Source organism: Salvia splendens, chromosome 17 (assembly GCF_004379255.2).
Source record: "Salvia splendens isolate huo1 chromosome 17, SspV2, whole genome shotgun sequence".
Lineage (NCBI taxonomy): Eukaryota > Viridiplantae > Streptophyta > Magnoliopsida > Lamiales > Lamiaceae > Salvia > Salvia splendens.
Window position 1 is genome coordinate 25011963 of NC_056048.1, and position 16010 is coordinate 25027972.

General features: G+C 41.3%; 3 protein-coding genes across 3 annotated transcripts; all 3 read right to left on the reverse strand.

Moving 5' to 3' along the window:
• Positions 1–1236: 1236 nt before the first annotated feature.
• LOC121774522 lies at positions 1237–4346 on the reverse strand. Its single transcript, XM_042171382.1, has 3 exons — positions 3723–4346; positions 2506–2627; positions 1237–1564 (listed from the first exon to the last, which is right to left on the reverse strand). Exons 1-3 carry the CDS (start codon positions 4344–4346, stop codon positions 1237–1239), a joined length of 1074 nt encoding a protein of 357 aa, XP_042027316.1.
• Positions 4347–6768: 2422 nt separating this feature from the next.
• Positions 6769–8602, reverse strand: LOC121773907 (anthocyanidin 3-O-glucoside 6''-O-acyltransferase-like). Its single transcript, XM_042170829.1, has one exon. The coding sequence runs from the start codon at positions 8353–8355 to the stop codon at positions 7027–7029; it is 1329 nt and encodes a 442-aa protein (XP_042026763.1). The 5' UTR covers positions 8356–8602; the 3' UTR covers positions 6769–7026.
• A 2465-nt stretch (positions 8603–11067) lies between these two features.
• LOC121773956 (anthocyanidin 3-O-glucoside 6''-O-acyltransferase-like) lies at positions 11068–12640 on the reverse strand. Its single transcript, XM_042170868.1, has one exon. The coding sequence runs from the start codon at positions 12469–12471 to the stop codon at positions 11134–11136; it is 1338 nt and encodes a 445-aa protein (XP_042026802.1). The 5' UTR covers positions 12472–12640; the 3' UTR covers positions 11068–11133.
• Positions 12641–16010: the final 3370 nt, after the last annotated feature.

A 16010-nucleotide genomic window follows, 5' to 3' on the forward strand; every position in this document is an offset into this window, starting at 1 on the left:
CTGTTCGAACGTCACAGATTTCAGGCTCACAAATTCGAATTTAGGGTTTCTTCCTCAATCATCCAAATACAATTTTTCATGCTTATAACACAAAATCATGCTCAAAAAGGTTCTCATAACCATGTTTGCACATAAACTCATATCATTCACCAAGGATTCAAATCAAACTTCACATAACTCAAACAAAAACGCATATTCATCAAAGTTCTCATGCAAACACACATCCCCACCGATTAATTTGCGATCTATGATTCCTACACCCTCTAAATGCATGTAGGAAATCAAGAACAAGGATTCAATGGAAAAGATGAGAAAGAGAATTCAAATATACCTTTCTTGTTAAAAAACAATCAGTAGGAAAGATAATTGATGCGATTCTTCGATGAATCTTGAATTTCCAACTCCAAATTGATGTAAGAACAAAGGATTGGTGAAGAATTGGTGGAGAAGGAGAGGAAGAAAGGAAAAAACGTGTGGGAGAGAGGAGAGGGAGAGAAAAAGGCGTTGAAATAATGGGGCTAGGGTTTGGGTTTCTCCTTTTTATATTCTAGGATTAATTCTCTACTTAAATAAACAAAAATAAAAAATAAAACAAATTGTGGAGTGAAAATAGGGAAAAGGGACGTGTACTAGGGGAGTATTTTAAAAAAAAATATTTAAATCCTCAATTAAATATGAATAAGATTTAAATTGGTACTTTCTTGTAGGAAAAGACTCCCACAAAATAGGTAACAAATAAATTAATCCCACAAGTAATTGAAAGGCATATGGGCGAAAATTATGTAGAATAGCATAGGGATAATTTGGTTTTGATTTAATTTAGATAAATATCCCAAAGCAATTAATTAAATCCAAGAAAGAAAGTATTATTTCCAATGGATAGGAGGGCCGAAAATTCCAAATAATATGGCTAGAAATATATGCATGATCCCACTTAATTTAATTCACACATTGGAAGCTTAATCACATTAACTCACATAACCCACAACAACTAATTTTATATAATTAACTCAAACACATAGAGACTCAATTTCCACAAAAGAAATTCTTATTCAACATCCACATTAATAAAAAAAGCCATCAAATAAAAATAAAAAAATAAAAAGTCACAATTTTCCGGGGTGCTACAAATGCTTTCATCTCTGTAAGCATAGCCTCTCTCCAGTGTTTGTGCTTCATTCCTTCCTCGGCAGTTTATGGAATCTCTTCTTCCTCATAGAGTGTCGCTTCGAATGCTCATGTCATTTTACTCAAATTTCCTTGCACAAAATTTGCAACCCCATATCTGCTTTTTGCACCAATCTTCTCGGGAGAGTATCGTTTTAGGGGAATGCCTCGAGTACTTCGATATGGAAGAACATACTTCCCAGTGTCACCATCGACGGTGTTATCTTCTTCTTCTGCAGTGTTAGTATCAACTACAACATTCTCTTCAGAAATCGGTACGAGGCATACCTGGGATATTGGTTGAGGTTGATCGAGAGGTGGTTGAGTAGACTCTGGTGTAGAGGCGTGCTTGGCGGCAATGCCCGCAATAGTCTCTGTTGGTTCCTCAATTAAAGGACTTGGAGGTCACACAAACCAACTTAGACAGTCCCCATGATTAGTTTCAGTATTTTGCTCCCCCTGACTGCAAATGTAGTGTGGGTAAAAGAACTCGGTTTCTAAGAAATTGCAGTTTATAGTGGTGATGATTTTCTTAGTATTCGGGTCAAAGCATCGATAACCCTTTTGGTTTACCCCGTATCCCACAAAAATACATTTGGAGGCACAAGGTGAGAATTTGGTTCTTTCATGTTTGGGTGTATGGACATAGACGGTGCAACCAAAGACTTTAGGTGGCATACTAAGGGCTTCAGGTATTTTAGCTTGTTGGGAGATGATATCAAGAGGGGTTTTTTTGTTGAGGATTTTGGTGGGTAGCCGGTTTATGAGGTAAATTGAGGTTGCCACAGCTACGGGCCAAAGAAAGGTGGGTACTTTGGATTCAATCATGAGGGCACAAGTGACTTCTAGAATTGTTCTGTTTTTCTTTCTGCTACCTCATTTTGTTCGGGTGTATAGGCACAAGAGGTTTGGTGAACAAGACCTCGTTTTTTAAAGAATTCAGACATGTCATTGTTGACAAATTCTCTCCCATTATCAGATCGAAGGATTTTTACGGTGGTTTGAAACTGGGTTTGGATCATATGAAAAAGGCTAAATTTTTCGACTAATTCAGATTTGTGTTTCAAGAAATAAATCCAAGTCATCCTAGTGCAATCATCAATAAAGGTAACAAAATATCTAAAACCCTTTTCCCCAGTAACGGGCGCAGGGCCCCAAACATCAGCATGCACAAGTTCAAACATAAATTTCATACGAGTATCTGAAGGTTTGAAAGATTGTCCTTGGCTCTTGGCCAAAACACATGTCTCACAGGAAAAATCTCTAGGAATTTTAAAGTTTGGAAACAAGAGCTGAAAATAACTATGGGAAGGATGTTCTAGTCTTCTGTGCCACAACCAAGCCTCCTCTCTCGTGGATCCTTGAGCCAACATTGCACTGCCATGTTGAGCTACCCCATCCACGTAATAGAGTCCTTGGTTCTCAGTGCCACGCTCAATGATCTTCCTCGTCTGAATATCCTGTAAAATGCAACATTTTGGGCGCATTAGAATAGTACAATTCAGCTCTCTTGTGACATGGCTCACTGTCATTAATCTTTGAGATAAGCTTGGCACAAACAGACAATTTGACAAACGAAGATTTGGAGAAATTTCTATGGTTTCGGCTCCTGCCACTTTAATTAATTCCCCATTTGCAGTTCTAATATAAGTCTTAGTGACCTCACTAAAGTCACTAAAGTCCGTTTTCTCCGGAGTCATAGTATCCGTGGCTCCACAATCAAAGATCCATCCCCGTGTATCAATTTTATCACTATTTTGCACGTTAAATGCAGTGGAAATTTTCATCAGAGGTGCAAAACGATGTCGAGTTTCAATTTGGTCAATATGTGGGTTTATTTCGGATTTCAGGATATTTCTGGGTGACTTATCACAATATAAAGAGTTCAGGGGTCTATTTTGAGCATTGGGGTTGTTGAGCATATTTTCACAAAGTGGGGGTTCTAATTGCAATAAAATAGAAATATTAGGGTTTGGTCTTAGACCAAACCCGTTACCTCCATTCATCGCGCCGCTGCCCCAATTCTGTGACTCCATCGCTCCTCCGGTTCTTGCCACAAAATTCCCGACCCGAACTCCGCCTCCGCCGCTGCCGCTGTTGCTGCCACCGTTGGTTTCTGGGCGAGGGGTATTCTCCTAATTTTCTCCTCCATTCATCTCGCCCCTAATCTGATTTTGGGCATTCTGTCGTTGCTCCATCTCGGCGATTCCAACGGCGGCGAATCTCGCCTGAGTTCGTGCCTTTTGCTTCTCATCCCACCACTCCGGATAACCTACACGGAGAAAGCAAGTCTCCCTCGTGTGTTTGTTCTTCCCACAGTGGGAACACCACAATTTGCTTTTGCCCGGCTTTCCTCCGGAAGAGTGTGCGGCTCCGGCAGGTGGCGGCGCTCCTCGGTTGTTCGGTCCTCCTCGATTCGGTCGATCCCTCTAAGCCCCGAATCCATAGCCTATTTCCCCCGATGATGCATCGGCGCTCCCTACGCCAGTGGAGTCTCAAGTGGGTGGAGCGGATGCCGGTGGCATGATTTTTTGTCGAGCCTCCTCCTTCTTCACCCATCCGTAGGCTTCTTCGACTGAGGGGTATGGCTGTTCCTTCAGGATCTCCTGACGGATGTGGTCATACTCTTGATTCAATCCAGTGAGGAATTTGATGAGTCGTTTCTCACTCGTGTGCTGCCGATACTGCCAGATCCCCTTGTCGCAACACGTTACAGGCTGTTTCTGACTTCGATCAATGTTCACCCATAATCCGTGGATTCGACGGTAATACGTCTCAAGATCAAGATTTCCTTGTCTTATGTATATTATTTTGTCCTCCAGGTCGTAAATTTGATATGGATCCGTCTTGCTTTCGAAGGTGATTGCGAGATTGTCCCACAAGGCTTTGGACGTTTGATGGTGAGCGAAATCGGCGATAATATCATTTTCGATATTATCGACGATCCAAGAAAAAACTATCAAATCAGTTTCTTCCCAATCCCGGTAGCCCTTGCTGTTTGGTTCCGGCGGTTCGTCGTAGATGTGGGAGTATCCCCTCCTGCTTCCAATTGCGACTTTCATCAGCCGCGCCCACAACGGGTAATTCTTCCCGTTCAGTTTGAACACCACAGTAACGTTCTTGTTTGTCCTTAACTTTGAGGATTCTCCTGTTGGCTTGTCTTCATCTGTGTCTGACATTTCTGTATTGGGATTGGTTTCTGTTTAGTTTTGGTATAAGGCCGAGAATTGGGTATCACTTGGCTATGATGAGAATTCTCTGAGCCTCATTCGTTCCTGCCCTGACGCCATGAAGAAATAATTGGGGATCGAAAAAGGATGTATTCTTATTGCATTATGAATATGTGCAGAGATTACAACTTTATAGGCAAAATACAATTTACATAAGGAAGATACAATCTCCTAATTATGGTATATGATCAATTAGAGATCAACTAGAAATCAATTATATTAATTTCTTGATTTCTTTCCAGCAGGTTAAAATAACTCATTTATTTTGGAACGTATAAAGAAGAATATTAATCGGTTAACAAGAGTAGAGTAAACCAATGAGTATTACGATAGATATATTTCATTCCATTTATCTTAATTTATATCGGCTGTGTACAGTGTTAGATTTTTATTTTTCGTGTCACATTCAAACAAACTAGCTAGGTAAATATTCGATTCCCGGCATACTAAAGTTCTTATCGTCTGAATTGTAGTTCTTTTTTATTATATCAGTAGTAATATTTTTATGTCACGATAAGTGTCTAGATAGTAGTTAATATTTGTTTGTGGTAGTTGGTACAAATTTGTCTTTGTGAGATACGATACTCTTGCTTATAATTAACACACTAGTCCCGTATACTTGCAGGTATTACTTGTGTTAAAATAAGTTGAGTCACTTGTTTAGTTTGTTAGGTTTAGTATACTGGAAAGCATGTTTCGAGCGAGTTCGCATGAATAGAATCTTGCTTGTGTACGGAAAAACTCTACAATCCACTTTTGACCCGATTTAGTATTATTCGAGCATTTCGCACGAATAGAATCAGTATATTATTATATTGTGTTTGCTTGTGCGTTTATAAAATGTTTTATAAACATTTAAATGCATAAGAAGTAAACAAAGCCTAAGTCTTTTGCTTAGTAGACTGGTTGTGGGCGTCGTCCACTTTAAGGTAATTACAGTCGGTTCTATGCAATGCTTTGCAAAAGAAAAGGAAGAATATCACAACCTAGATAGGCTTTGGCTACCTATCGTTAAAGGTTGCAATGTCAGTCCGATTATTTCTAAGCCTTATTGAAATAAGATGACGTTGGTGTGGTATAACACTGAATGGATCTAACAGCAAGACGAGTCTTTATGCTATCTACTGAAAGACGAGGTCTTGATAAATATCTATTTCTTAATCAATGTACGTTAGCATTGAGCATACGATATTGAGTATCTACTACTTTGACTTACCAAAGGTGCGGGTTTTTCGTCACCCAACGATCCAGGTATATTGGGTAGTGGTGATCATTATCTAGCAGTGCTAGGATTGCTATTATGTTGAATCGTGCGCGAGGTGAATCTCGTTTGATAATGTCCTCAAGAGGAGCTTGAACAAGGTTTTATTATTCGGAAACTGGCCAGTTGGAGTTTTATTACTCTATGAATAATAAATAAGTGTTTCTTGCTAAGTCCACTCTTGGAATTAATAAGATGTTAATTAATTAAGTCCATAGCAGACTTTAATTAATTAATGAATATTTATATCTTAAGCGCGGGAAATAAATAATAAACAAAATGGAAACCCGGATTACTTGTAATTTCAGATTTGGATGGGGAGTTCAATATTACTTCTGTAGTGGCTGCTCGTAATATTCCAATATAAGCTTGTATTAAATTGTGAGTTCAATTTAATTAGTAAAAAGCTAATTGGGGGAGCTCATATCCAAAACCTTCCATAGATACCTGACTGGGCCAAATATGTAACTATTATAAATAGGAGAATAAAGGAGATAGAAAAACACAATTTATAATTGTGGAAAATTTCGTCCACTCTCATATTTGAGAAAGGAACGATTTTTCTATTCTTCCTAATAGAAAAACCTCCCCCGTGAGTTTTTCAGCTCCTCCCCCGTGAGGAATTTGTGTCTTCTTTATTCGAGTCCTAGTGTTTCGATAAGATCAGCCCACCCTGATGTCGAAATACAGTTCGGGACACCAGTCAGAAGATCCGTGGTCTAGTATTGAAGATAATCGTGGAGAAGGCGCGAGCAATCAACGATTCTTTGGAGAATCAAATCGGTAACTCTTAACCGTAGAATTCATGTTTAGGATTTATATTCTATGAGCATGAATTATTCGCGTTCTAGCATGCAATTCTGTGTTAACATGTGAATAGATTAATCCTGTAATCGGTCAAATAGATCCCACGTCTGATTTATTTGTTTTGTACAAATCTTCTGCTGTGCAAGGGGCTTCAAACCCCAACATAGTTTGCATGATTTGATGTATTCCTCCTTTCCTATTATAAGTGGAACATTTTCTTTTGGCAATGGTGCAATTTTGTTTTGTGAGTTTAGCGATAATGATGTCTTTATTTTAAGCAATGTGTCGATTAGAGGTGAAACATTCAAAAAAAAATAAAATGTGTCACTTAGCTAGAGTGGAATAAGGGAGTACAAGTATAGATGAAGTTGGGTTTTATAACTATATATGTTTCGAGCGAATATGAAGGTTGTTTGATTTACAGATTTCTCTCGCTAGAACCTGCACCAGAAATTGAGCCCTATGTAGGCTACTGGAGATGATGGAGATTGGGAGCGCTAAAGCAGTTGGTTGATTATTCATGGAAATAATTTTAGTTGAATTGGAAAATTAATAGAAAAATTACAAATTGGAATTGATGAATAAGTATTTGTTGAAGATAGAGGTGAAAGAAAACATGTTAGGTTTAGGCATTGAGAAGCCCATGTCGATTCCACCTTGTCTGCCCTTACAAAGATGAACTGCTCCGTTAAAGTCTGTATGCACGCATTCATACTTAACAGCTCTCCCCCATCCATAATCTGCACCACAATGATCAATCTTTGATGATCCTGCAACCCAAACCACCCTCTTTCCGCTCAATTTCGAGAATATTTCCGATCGATTCTCATAGAACTCCGACACTCTTGTGCTTTTCACAGCAATTTTAACAGCATCCGCCACTGCCTCCGCAGCAGCCACAAACCCATCATTCCCTTTCAGTGTTCCATGGCTTAAAGCTGCAATTAATTGGATCGAGCAATTGCCGAAGTAGTTCTCCGGAAGGGGCGGATCAAGCCGCCCACGGCAATTAACCGGAGAGCATAAGTATTGTGTCTCATCATCGTCGTCATTGTCCACCTCCGACTTGGCCAGGCAGCTCCAGAGATAAGCGCACGCCACCACGAAAGAAGAGGGTCGGCCTATGGAAGGTTTCTTGATCGCAACCCAGCTCTTGAGCTTGTCGATTTGGGAATCAGTTAGGTGGAATGTTGCTCGGACTTTATCTGAAGGCAACGGAAGAGTTGGTGAAACCGTCGGCCTATTCGCCTTCATTTGGTTCCATTGGGCTATGGTTAGTTTTCCCGAATCTTGAACGGAATCTCGGCCGTAGAAAGGCAGATATTTGATGACGTTGGATTTGTTGATGGAAGCCCAGGTGTGGACGAAGGCGGAGAAAGTGATGGCATCGCAAATGGAGTGATGGTGTGTGAAGCCGATGCAGATCCCTTGGTTGGGAAACAAGGTGAGCTGAATAGCGAGGGCGCTGAATTTGATGACGTCGGAGGAGTATACGGCCGCCGGCATTTGTGGGACCAGATGGTGGAGTCCGTCCGCAGCCTTGGGACGGTTGGACGCTACGTAGGAGAAGTCATCATCCGATGTGGCGATTGTGAGGGAGACGGAGTCGCCGTTGGTGTAGCGGGAAACGGGCATGGCGGCGGAGGAGAGGGGGAAGATGATTTTGGATGAAAGTGGAAGGAAATGTTTGAGAGTGAGAGATAATGAATGTATGAGATTGACGACTATGGTTTCCAAGAAACGAGATTCGGAGCATTTGAGGGGGTACACATAGAAAGACTCGGTGAGAACGAAGTCGAGCCATATCAAGTCGAAATATAAGAGTGGGAGCAGCGTATGCTCGCCGGAAGACGGCGACACGGTGTGGCTCTCTACAATTTTCACAGCCATTCAAATTCTATGGGAGAATGCTACGGTATCATAAATCTATCTATCTATCTATATATATAGCAACTCCATGAGTAACAATTTCCCATTGATACGCATGATGATATTGGTATATTGAATATTGATGAATTGAAATTGTAACACGCATTTCCGGTCAATATAAAATAATTCCTAGTATGGCCATATTCTCAATGGTAAAACTGCGTTCATAAATGGAAATCGCACACCTCCAATTTGCTGACTTTAATTTAGAACTGTGCGAGATTGATGCTTAAATGGGTGTTTGGTAGCTTAGATAGTATATAAGTAGGCCCGCGTTTATTTCTCGGCTCAATCCAAGCTTGCATAAAATTAGTTGTGTCTTCCCGAGGTGAATTCCCGGCGTTTGGTCACGACGGAGATGAACAGATCTGAATTTCATTGACTGCGGAGATTAGATCTATAGAGTTTGGGCAGTTGTGTGATTTGATTTTCATTTTGTTTTTTTTATATAATATATTATAGTGTGATTTATTTTTTATTTGGTGTATATATATTTTAGTTTAAATTCTTGATTCGTTTTGACTTTTTTATGAAATATAATTATGCTTCACAAGTTATCATACGTAATTTATTTATTTGTTGGAAATTAAATTATCTAAATATTTTACACGAATTATCAAATTTTGTTATTGTATAATTTATGCCTTATAGTAAAATCATTATTTATGTTAAAAGTATATCAATCATTAAAAGTACCAAAATAATAAAGAAACAAATATATGAAGGGCATCTATTTCTTTTATATATTATCGGTAAGATAATCTAACTTGATTAGATAAATTATATTAAAAAACACAATCATTAAAACGTTTGATTTCTCAAGATCTGAGATCTTCCCTCGAGATCTTCAGACATCTAGATCTTGTTTCTGAATTAGGTTATTTGAAAATTGGAAATTTTGGATGTGTGCATCAGCCGACAACCAAATCGGATTGCATTTTATACAAATTGATTTCAACTAAGCGACACCCCAGTGCGTAGCCTGGCATAACTTCAAATGGTAATATATTAACTCTCTGCCCCCCAAAGTAAGTGGCACACTATCAACATTTTATAGTAATTTAAGATATCGCCCAAAATATTAAACTTAGCTAGTTGATTTAGTGCATCACATGAGTCACGACAGTCTAGGTTGCAAAGGTTAGGACATATCTCTCTTCTCTATACAAAAATAATGTAAATGTCTACGTACTTTTCACTCTATCAATATTTTATAGTAATTTAAGATATTGCCCGAAATATAATGGCTTTCATCGTTTCATGCAGATTGACTAATCTTAACACGAGATTTGTATAGGGTTAATTAATATTTTAATGTATTCAATCCAAAGCAATACATTATTGCCATTCTATTTTAATTTCTGATTGTAGCACATTAAATTGAAAATTTGCATGACATTTGCAGCAATAACTTAAAATGAGATTGCTACATTAAATTCAAATGGTAATATATTAACTCTCTGCCTCCCAAAGCAAGTGGCACAATAGCAAAAAACACTAGAGCTTATTGTGGTGCACTAAATCAAACTAACCAAGTTGAGCATCCCCAATTGCAGGAACTCCTGGTGGAATTCCCCGCGGAACTGCGGTGTCCTTAACGGACGTCCGTATCCGTGCCTACCATGCACAATGGCGGACGTCCGCCACGCCGGTGGGAATTCCGCAGTGAAGGGCGCCATTGCGGATGCTCTTAATACCCCTCCGTCAAAATAAGAAACGCTTCCTATGCCCTAGTTTAATTTGTCCACTACTACATAATAACATACACAGATCCTAGCATTTAAGTACTCCATATGTCCCCTACTTGTTCATTTTGACTCCAGTATGAGTTTTAATAAATATAAGGGAGAGTGAATTGAAAAAGTCAGTGGAATATGAGTCTCACTTTTGTATATTAGTTTTATATAAAATGTGAGTTTAATGAATTAATGGAATGTGAGATCTACTTTCCATTTATAGTAAAAAGTGAAAGTGGACAATTAATGGGGATGGACAAAAATGATAGAAGTGGACAATTAATACGAGACGGCCTGAGTAACTTAATTCATTTGGATGTCAAAGTAACTAAAATATGAAGAAGTGTACTGATCTTATCATAGGATCTCATTTACATTGTGTCCAGGTCCAACTAATTACAATTGCATATATATATATATATATATATATAAAAAAGGACATGATCAAAATAAAAATGTATTTAAATTCAGAAATATAGCTCAAATCTTGGCCCTAGGATTAGATAATCTAATAGTCAATAACTAACTAAAAACACGGAAGGTCATAATTATGCAATTTTAGGTCATATTATAATATTTAGATTATATATATATATATATATATATATATATATATTGTTTTTATTTTTTTTCTTTGTCATTATGCTACTCTCGCTTGTTCCCAGTAGATGACGGTATCCTATATGGTTGATTGAATATAGATGGTAAAAATATGTTTCTTAAAATTTTGCTCCGAAAATTTAGGAAAAATAATTGAATAACCGGCGGGGATTACTAAAATAGAGCATGTTCTCAAGGCATAATAACTCAAGGCAAAATGGATGGGGACTTTCGTCAAACAACTGGTACGCAGACGCAGACGCAGACGCAGACGCAGACGCAGACGCAGACGCAGAATATGCGGAGTAAACTCCATACAAAGCGTTCACACAACATGTTTGATACAACTTCCAACTTTGTATTTTCTCCTTCGTTGGAGAATAGTTGGAAAATAAACAGAAAATTACAAATTGCTATTGATGTATAAGTATTTGTTAAACACATCCACAAAACTATCCATCTTAGCCTTCGACATTGAGAAGCCCAGCTCGATTCCTCCTTGTCTTGCCTTACATATATTAACAGCTCCATGAAAGTCTGTATGAATGCATTCATACTTAACTGCTCTCCCCCATCCATAATCTGCACCATATTCATCGAGTTTTGATGATCCTGCAACCCTAACCAACCTCTTCCCTTTCAATTCCGAAATTATCTCTGATCGTCTCTCGAAATATTCCAACACACTTGTTCTTTTCTGAACAGACTTAACAGCAGCCGCAACCGCCTCCGCAGCAGCTGCAAACCCCTCATCCCCTTTGAGTATTCCATGGCTTGAAACAGCGATCATGTGAATCAAGCAGTTGCCGAAGTAGTTCTCCGGAAGTGGCGGATCAAGCCGCTGACGGCAATTGACGGGAGAGCTTAAGTACTCCGTCTCGTCGCCGTTTTCCACCACCTCTCCGGCCGACTTGGCAAGGCAGCTCCAGAGATAAGCGCACACCACCACGAAAGTCGAGGGACGGCCTATAGAAGGTTTTTTTATGATGACCAAGGTCTTGAGCTTGTCGATTTGGGAATCAGTTAGGTGGAATGTTGCTCGGACTTTATCTGAAGGCAATGGAAGTGTTAGTGAAACCGTCGGCCTAATCGTCTTGAACTGATTCCAATAGGATATGGTTAGTTTGGTTGAATCTTGAACGGAATCTCGGCCGTAGAAAGGCAGCTGATTGATGACGTTGGATTTGTTGATGGAAGCCCAGGTGTGGACGAAGGCGGAGAGATTGGTGGCGTCGCAAATGGAGTGGTGGTGTGTGAAGCCGATGCAGATCCCTTGGTTGGGTAACAAGGTGAGTTGAATAGCGAGGGGGCTGAATTTGATCTCGTCGGAGGAGTAAGCAGCCGCCGGCATTTGTGGGACCAGGTGATGGAGTCCGTCTGCAGCCTTGGGACGGTTGGACACCACGTGAGAGAAGTCATTGTCACACGTGGCGATGGTGAGGGAGATGGAGTCGCCGGCGGTGTATCGGGAAACGGGCGTGGCGGCGGAGGAGAGGGGGAAGATGATTTTGGATGAGAGTGGAAGGAAATGTTTGAGAGTGAGTGATAAAGAGTGTTTGAGATTGCCGATGATGGTGTCCAAGAAATGAGATTGGGAGCATTTGAGGGGGTAGAAGTAGAGAGTCTCGGTGAGGACGAAGTCGAGCCATATCATGTCGAAATGTAGAAGATGGAAAGTCTGCTCAGCGGCGGTGCCGGAAGGCGGCGAGACGGAGTAGCTCTCTATAATTTTCACAGCCATTGAAATATTATGGCAGATACTTAGCTAGAAGCTAGGCTATACTCCGCATTATATATCCACTAAATAAAACTTACTTAGGCCATCCACAATAGGAATAGCCCAGCCATAACCTAACCACTAATATCCATATCACTATTAACAAATATATACAAAATGAAATAATTAACAATCACACAATATGCGAAATTTAATTTACGAGACATATACGGAAAAGTTTAATAATACTATTAAAATTTAAAAAAGTACAATAATTTAAAAAGTACATTAATTAAAAAAAAATACAATAATAAAAAAAAGTACATAAATTTTAAAAAAAATACAATAATAAAAAGGAGTGACAATTCACTCCTCGTCTCCGTCGTCGCCGCCTCCGTCGCTGTCGCTGACGCCTCCGTCGCCACCATCGCCGTCGCCACCATCGCCGCCACCACCACCGCCGCCGCTGCCGCAGTCCTCCCTCTGTATCGCCTCCAACTCATCCTGCAGGCTCATGAGCAAGGTTTGAAGCACGGTCTTCTCCACGGGATCCGTCGCCACCCGCCATTCGGCCATCGTCTTGATCAACTGAGCGCGCGTTTGGGCGCGAGCGAAGAATTTGAGTTCCCGGGTGGAGTGGCCAAGGGGGGATGCCGACTGGACCTCCTGGGAAGCCCCGGCGTTCCTCCTCGCCGCCTGCTGAGCGCGCTTGCGCCCAATCGGTCGAGGTCGGCCACCGACCGACCGCGGCGTGGGGAACTCCTGCGTCGTCTCGGGGAGGTCGTGGGAACCACCGCTGCTGCCGCTGTAATCGCCGGTGTAGTTCAGTCGTTGCTTCTTCGGCCAGCCAGCGTCGACACCTACTCGAAACTTCGCGGACTCGCTCAGTACAATATAGCAGTTCCAGTAGGTGAAGTCCTTGTATAGCCCCTTCACTGGGAAGGCTTTCTCCGCTATTCTCCTACAGTCATCCTCCGTTTGGCCACTGCTCATCATGCGGAATGCGTTGGTGTACAAACCCAAAAATCGGGAGACCGCCGCCCTGATTCGGTTCCAGCCCTTCCGGCAATCCTCCCAGTTGCGGGTCCTCCTCTCCGGGCAAAATCTCTTGTAGGCTGCTGCTATCTTGCCCCACATGTTGACGATCCTCTGCTCGTTCGAAACGAGAGGATCGTCGCAAACACTCACCCACGCCTTGATGAGGGCGACATTCTCGTCGTCCGTCCACCTCCTCCGTACCTCCTCCTCACCCGGCTGCGACGACTCGCCGACCTTCTTCTTGCCCTTCTTCTTTGGGGCGCCACGCCCCGGCCCTGCCCCCTCTTGACCTACAGTCACCGGAGCTCCGAGAGTATCAAACCCCAAGTCATCTAAGGAGAAACTATCAAACCCCAAGGGCGTTTGGGTCGATGTGTGCGAAGACCCAGTCGAAAAATAAAAAATGGGGCGATAGACATCCCCCGCCGTCGCTGGGGACCCCCAGGAGTCCACTGTATAGCGGGTACGACCCCCGGAGTCCACTGTGTCGCCGGTGGCCCCCCGGGCATCATCTGCATCCCCGGTGCCCATCCCGTTGGGGTCGGAATACTTGGTGCCCAGCCCGGTATCGGCGGAAACCCCCCCGGCAAACTCCCCCCGGCGGACTCCCCTCCGTTGGGGCCCCGGGCATCATCTTCTGCCACGGGTACATGTTGTAGTACCTGGGCACCTGTCCCCATCCACTTCCCACAGGGATCGCCGGAGTTTGTGACCCGCAACTTCCGGAACTAGGCTCGTTGTTGAGATCCATTTACCGTTGTTGATCTTGAACAGAAATTAAGATAGAGAGAATACTCGTTAAAACAAGTGGTGCGAATGAAAATGACGAACAAAGCGCGTATATATAGTGTTTCGAAAAAAAAAAATTATTTTTTCGCGCTAGGCGGTGCGCTGGGCGATCCGGGCGCTGCAATAGCGCCGAACGGACCGCCCAGCGCACCGCCCAGCGCCACGCGACCGCCCAGCGCTGCGCGGTTTCTCTCTCCAATCGCCCGCTGGGCGGCTGCAATAGATCGCCCAGCGAACCGCCCAGCGCCGGCGCTCGGCTGGGCTGTCGCTGGGCGCCTATTGTGGATGGTCTTAAGGAAAAAAAAATAGAAGGGCAATTAGTTGGGTTGAAATTTTTAGATATAACTATGTCCTCTGTCAGCCACTACTTTTGAAAATGAACCGCACTATGATGTTTCCATCCACTTTTCTTTGTAGTCTCATTTTTATTTGTAATGATAAAAAATTATTTGCCTTTACGAAAAAAAAATGGGAAAATGAGTTAGTAGAGCGTGAGCTCCACTTTTATATATTTATTTTATATACTTAGAATGTGAGTGTAAGAGCATCCACAACGGAGAGTATGTGCTCGTCCGTCCGTCCGTGCCAGCGGGGCGGAGGAGCTGTCCGCCGTTGCGCTCTTGCCGCTGGCACGGCGCTGCTCGATGCATCAAGCACGTCCGTGCCAGCGAGCAGGCGACGTGGCAGCGTGTGATTGGCCAACGGCATATCTGTTGGAAAATCATTTTTTAAAAAATAAAAACTAATACCAAAAAATAAAAAAATATTTTCCCAATCCCAAAAAAATGGCCTTTTTTGCCCATTTTTCTGTATTTTTTTTATTTTTTTCTCCAAAATCATCTATAAATACACACATTCATCATCTATTTTTCACATCAAATCATCTCTCATTCATCTCTCATTCATATTTTTCATACAACTTAATATCTACACCTTCCTCTCTCACTCAAAAACTCAAATGGATTTCACCCATCTCATTGCGGAAGCGGAGCGCGAAGAACAAGAATACTACGAACAATATCGTGCCGCTTATGAAGCATATGTCGCAGCGAATACCCCCGCCCATCTTCCTCAACCAACTAGATCAACTCACCGCTAATCAAACACATTTGGGCGAAATTCGGCCACGAGTAGTGGTTTTTTTTTATTTTAGGAGTTGAGTTATGTATTTTTTATTGATTAGGAGTTTAATTATGTAATTTTTAATTTTTAGGATTTTAATTATGTAATTTTTAATTTTTAATGTAATTTGTAATATTATTTCTGATTTTTTTAATGTATTTTAATTTTGTGGAAATGTTTTTATTTAAATTGAATAATGGAATGGTGAGAACCCTTGTGCTCGTCGACCTTGCGGAAAAGCACGGATGTGAGTGTTGTGCTCTTGCCTAAGAACAGGCAGAAAAAGTGGGGCCGAACCCACATCTGTGCTCGTTGGCAAGAGCACGGTTGTGGATGCTCTAATGAGTTATTACCTTCGTCCCATAATAAGAATTACATGGATATCTTTGTAGATGTATTTACGAAATGGATTCATACTGTGTTAAGATCTGTACAATTTGCACACTTTAGTTACTTTGAAATCCAAATGAATTAAGCTACTTGAAAACGATAGGATCTGTCAGAACTTTTGATTTAGGAGTGCGATATTTAATTATAATTACTTGAACTTTATAATTTGACCAATTATTTTTCTAAGGTTTATAGATGTTTTATGTATGTGCAAAAAGAGTGAT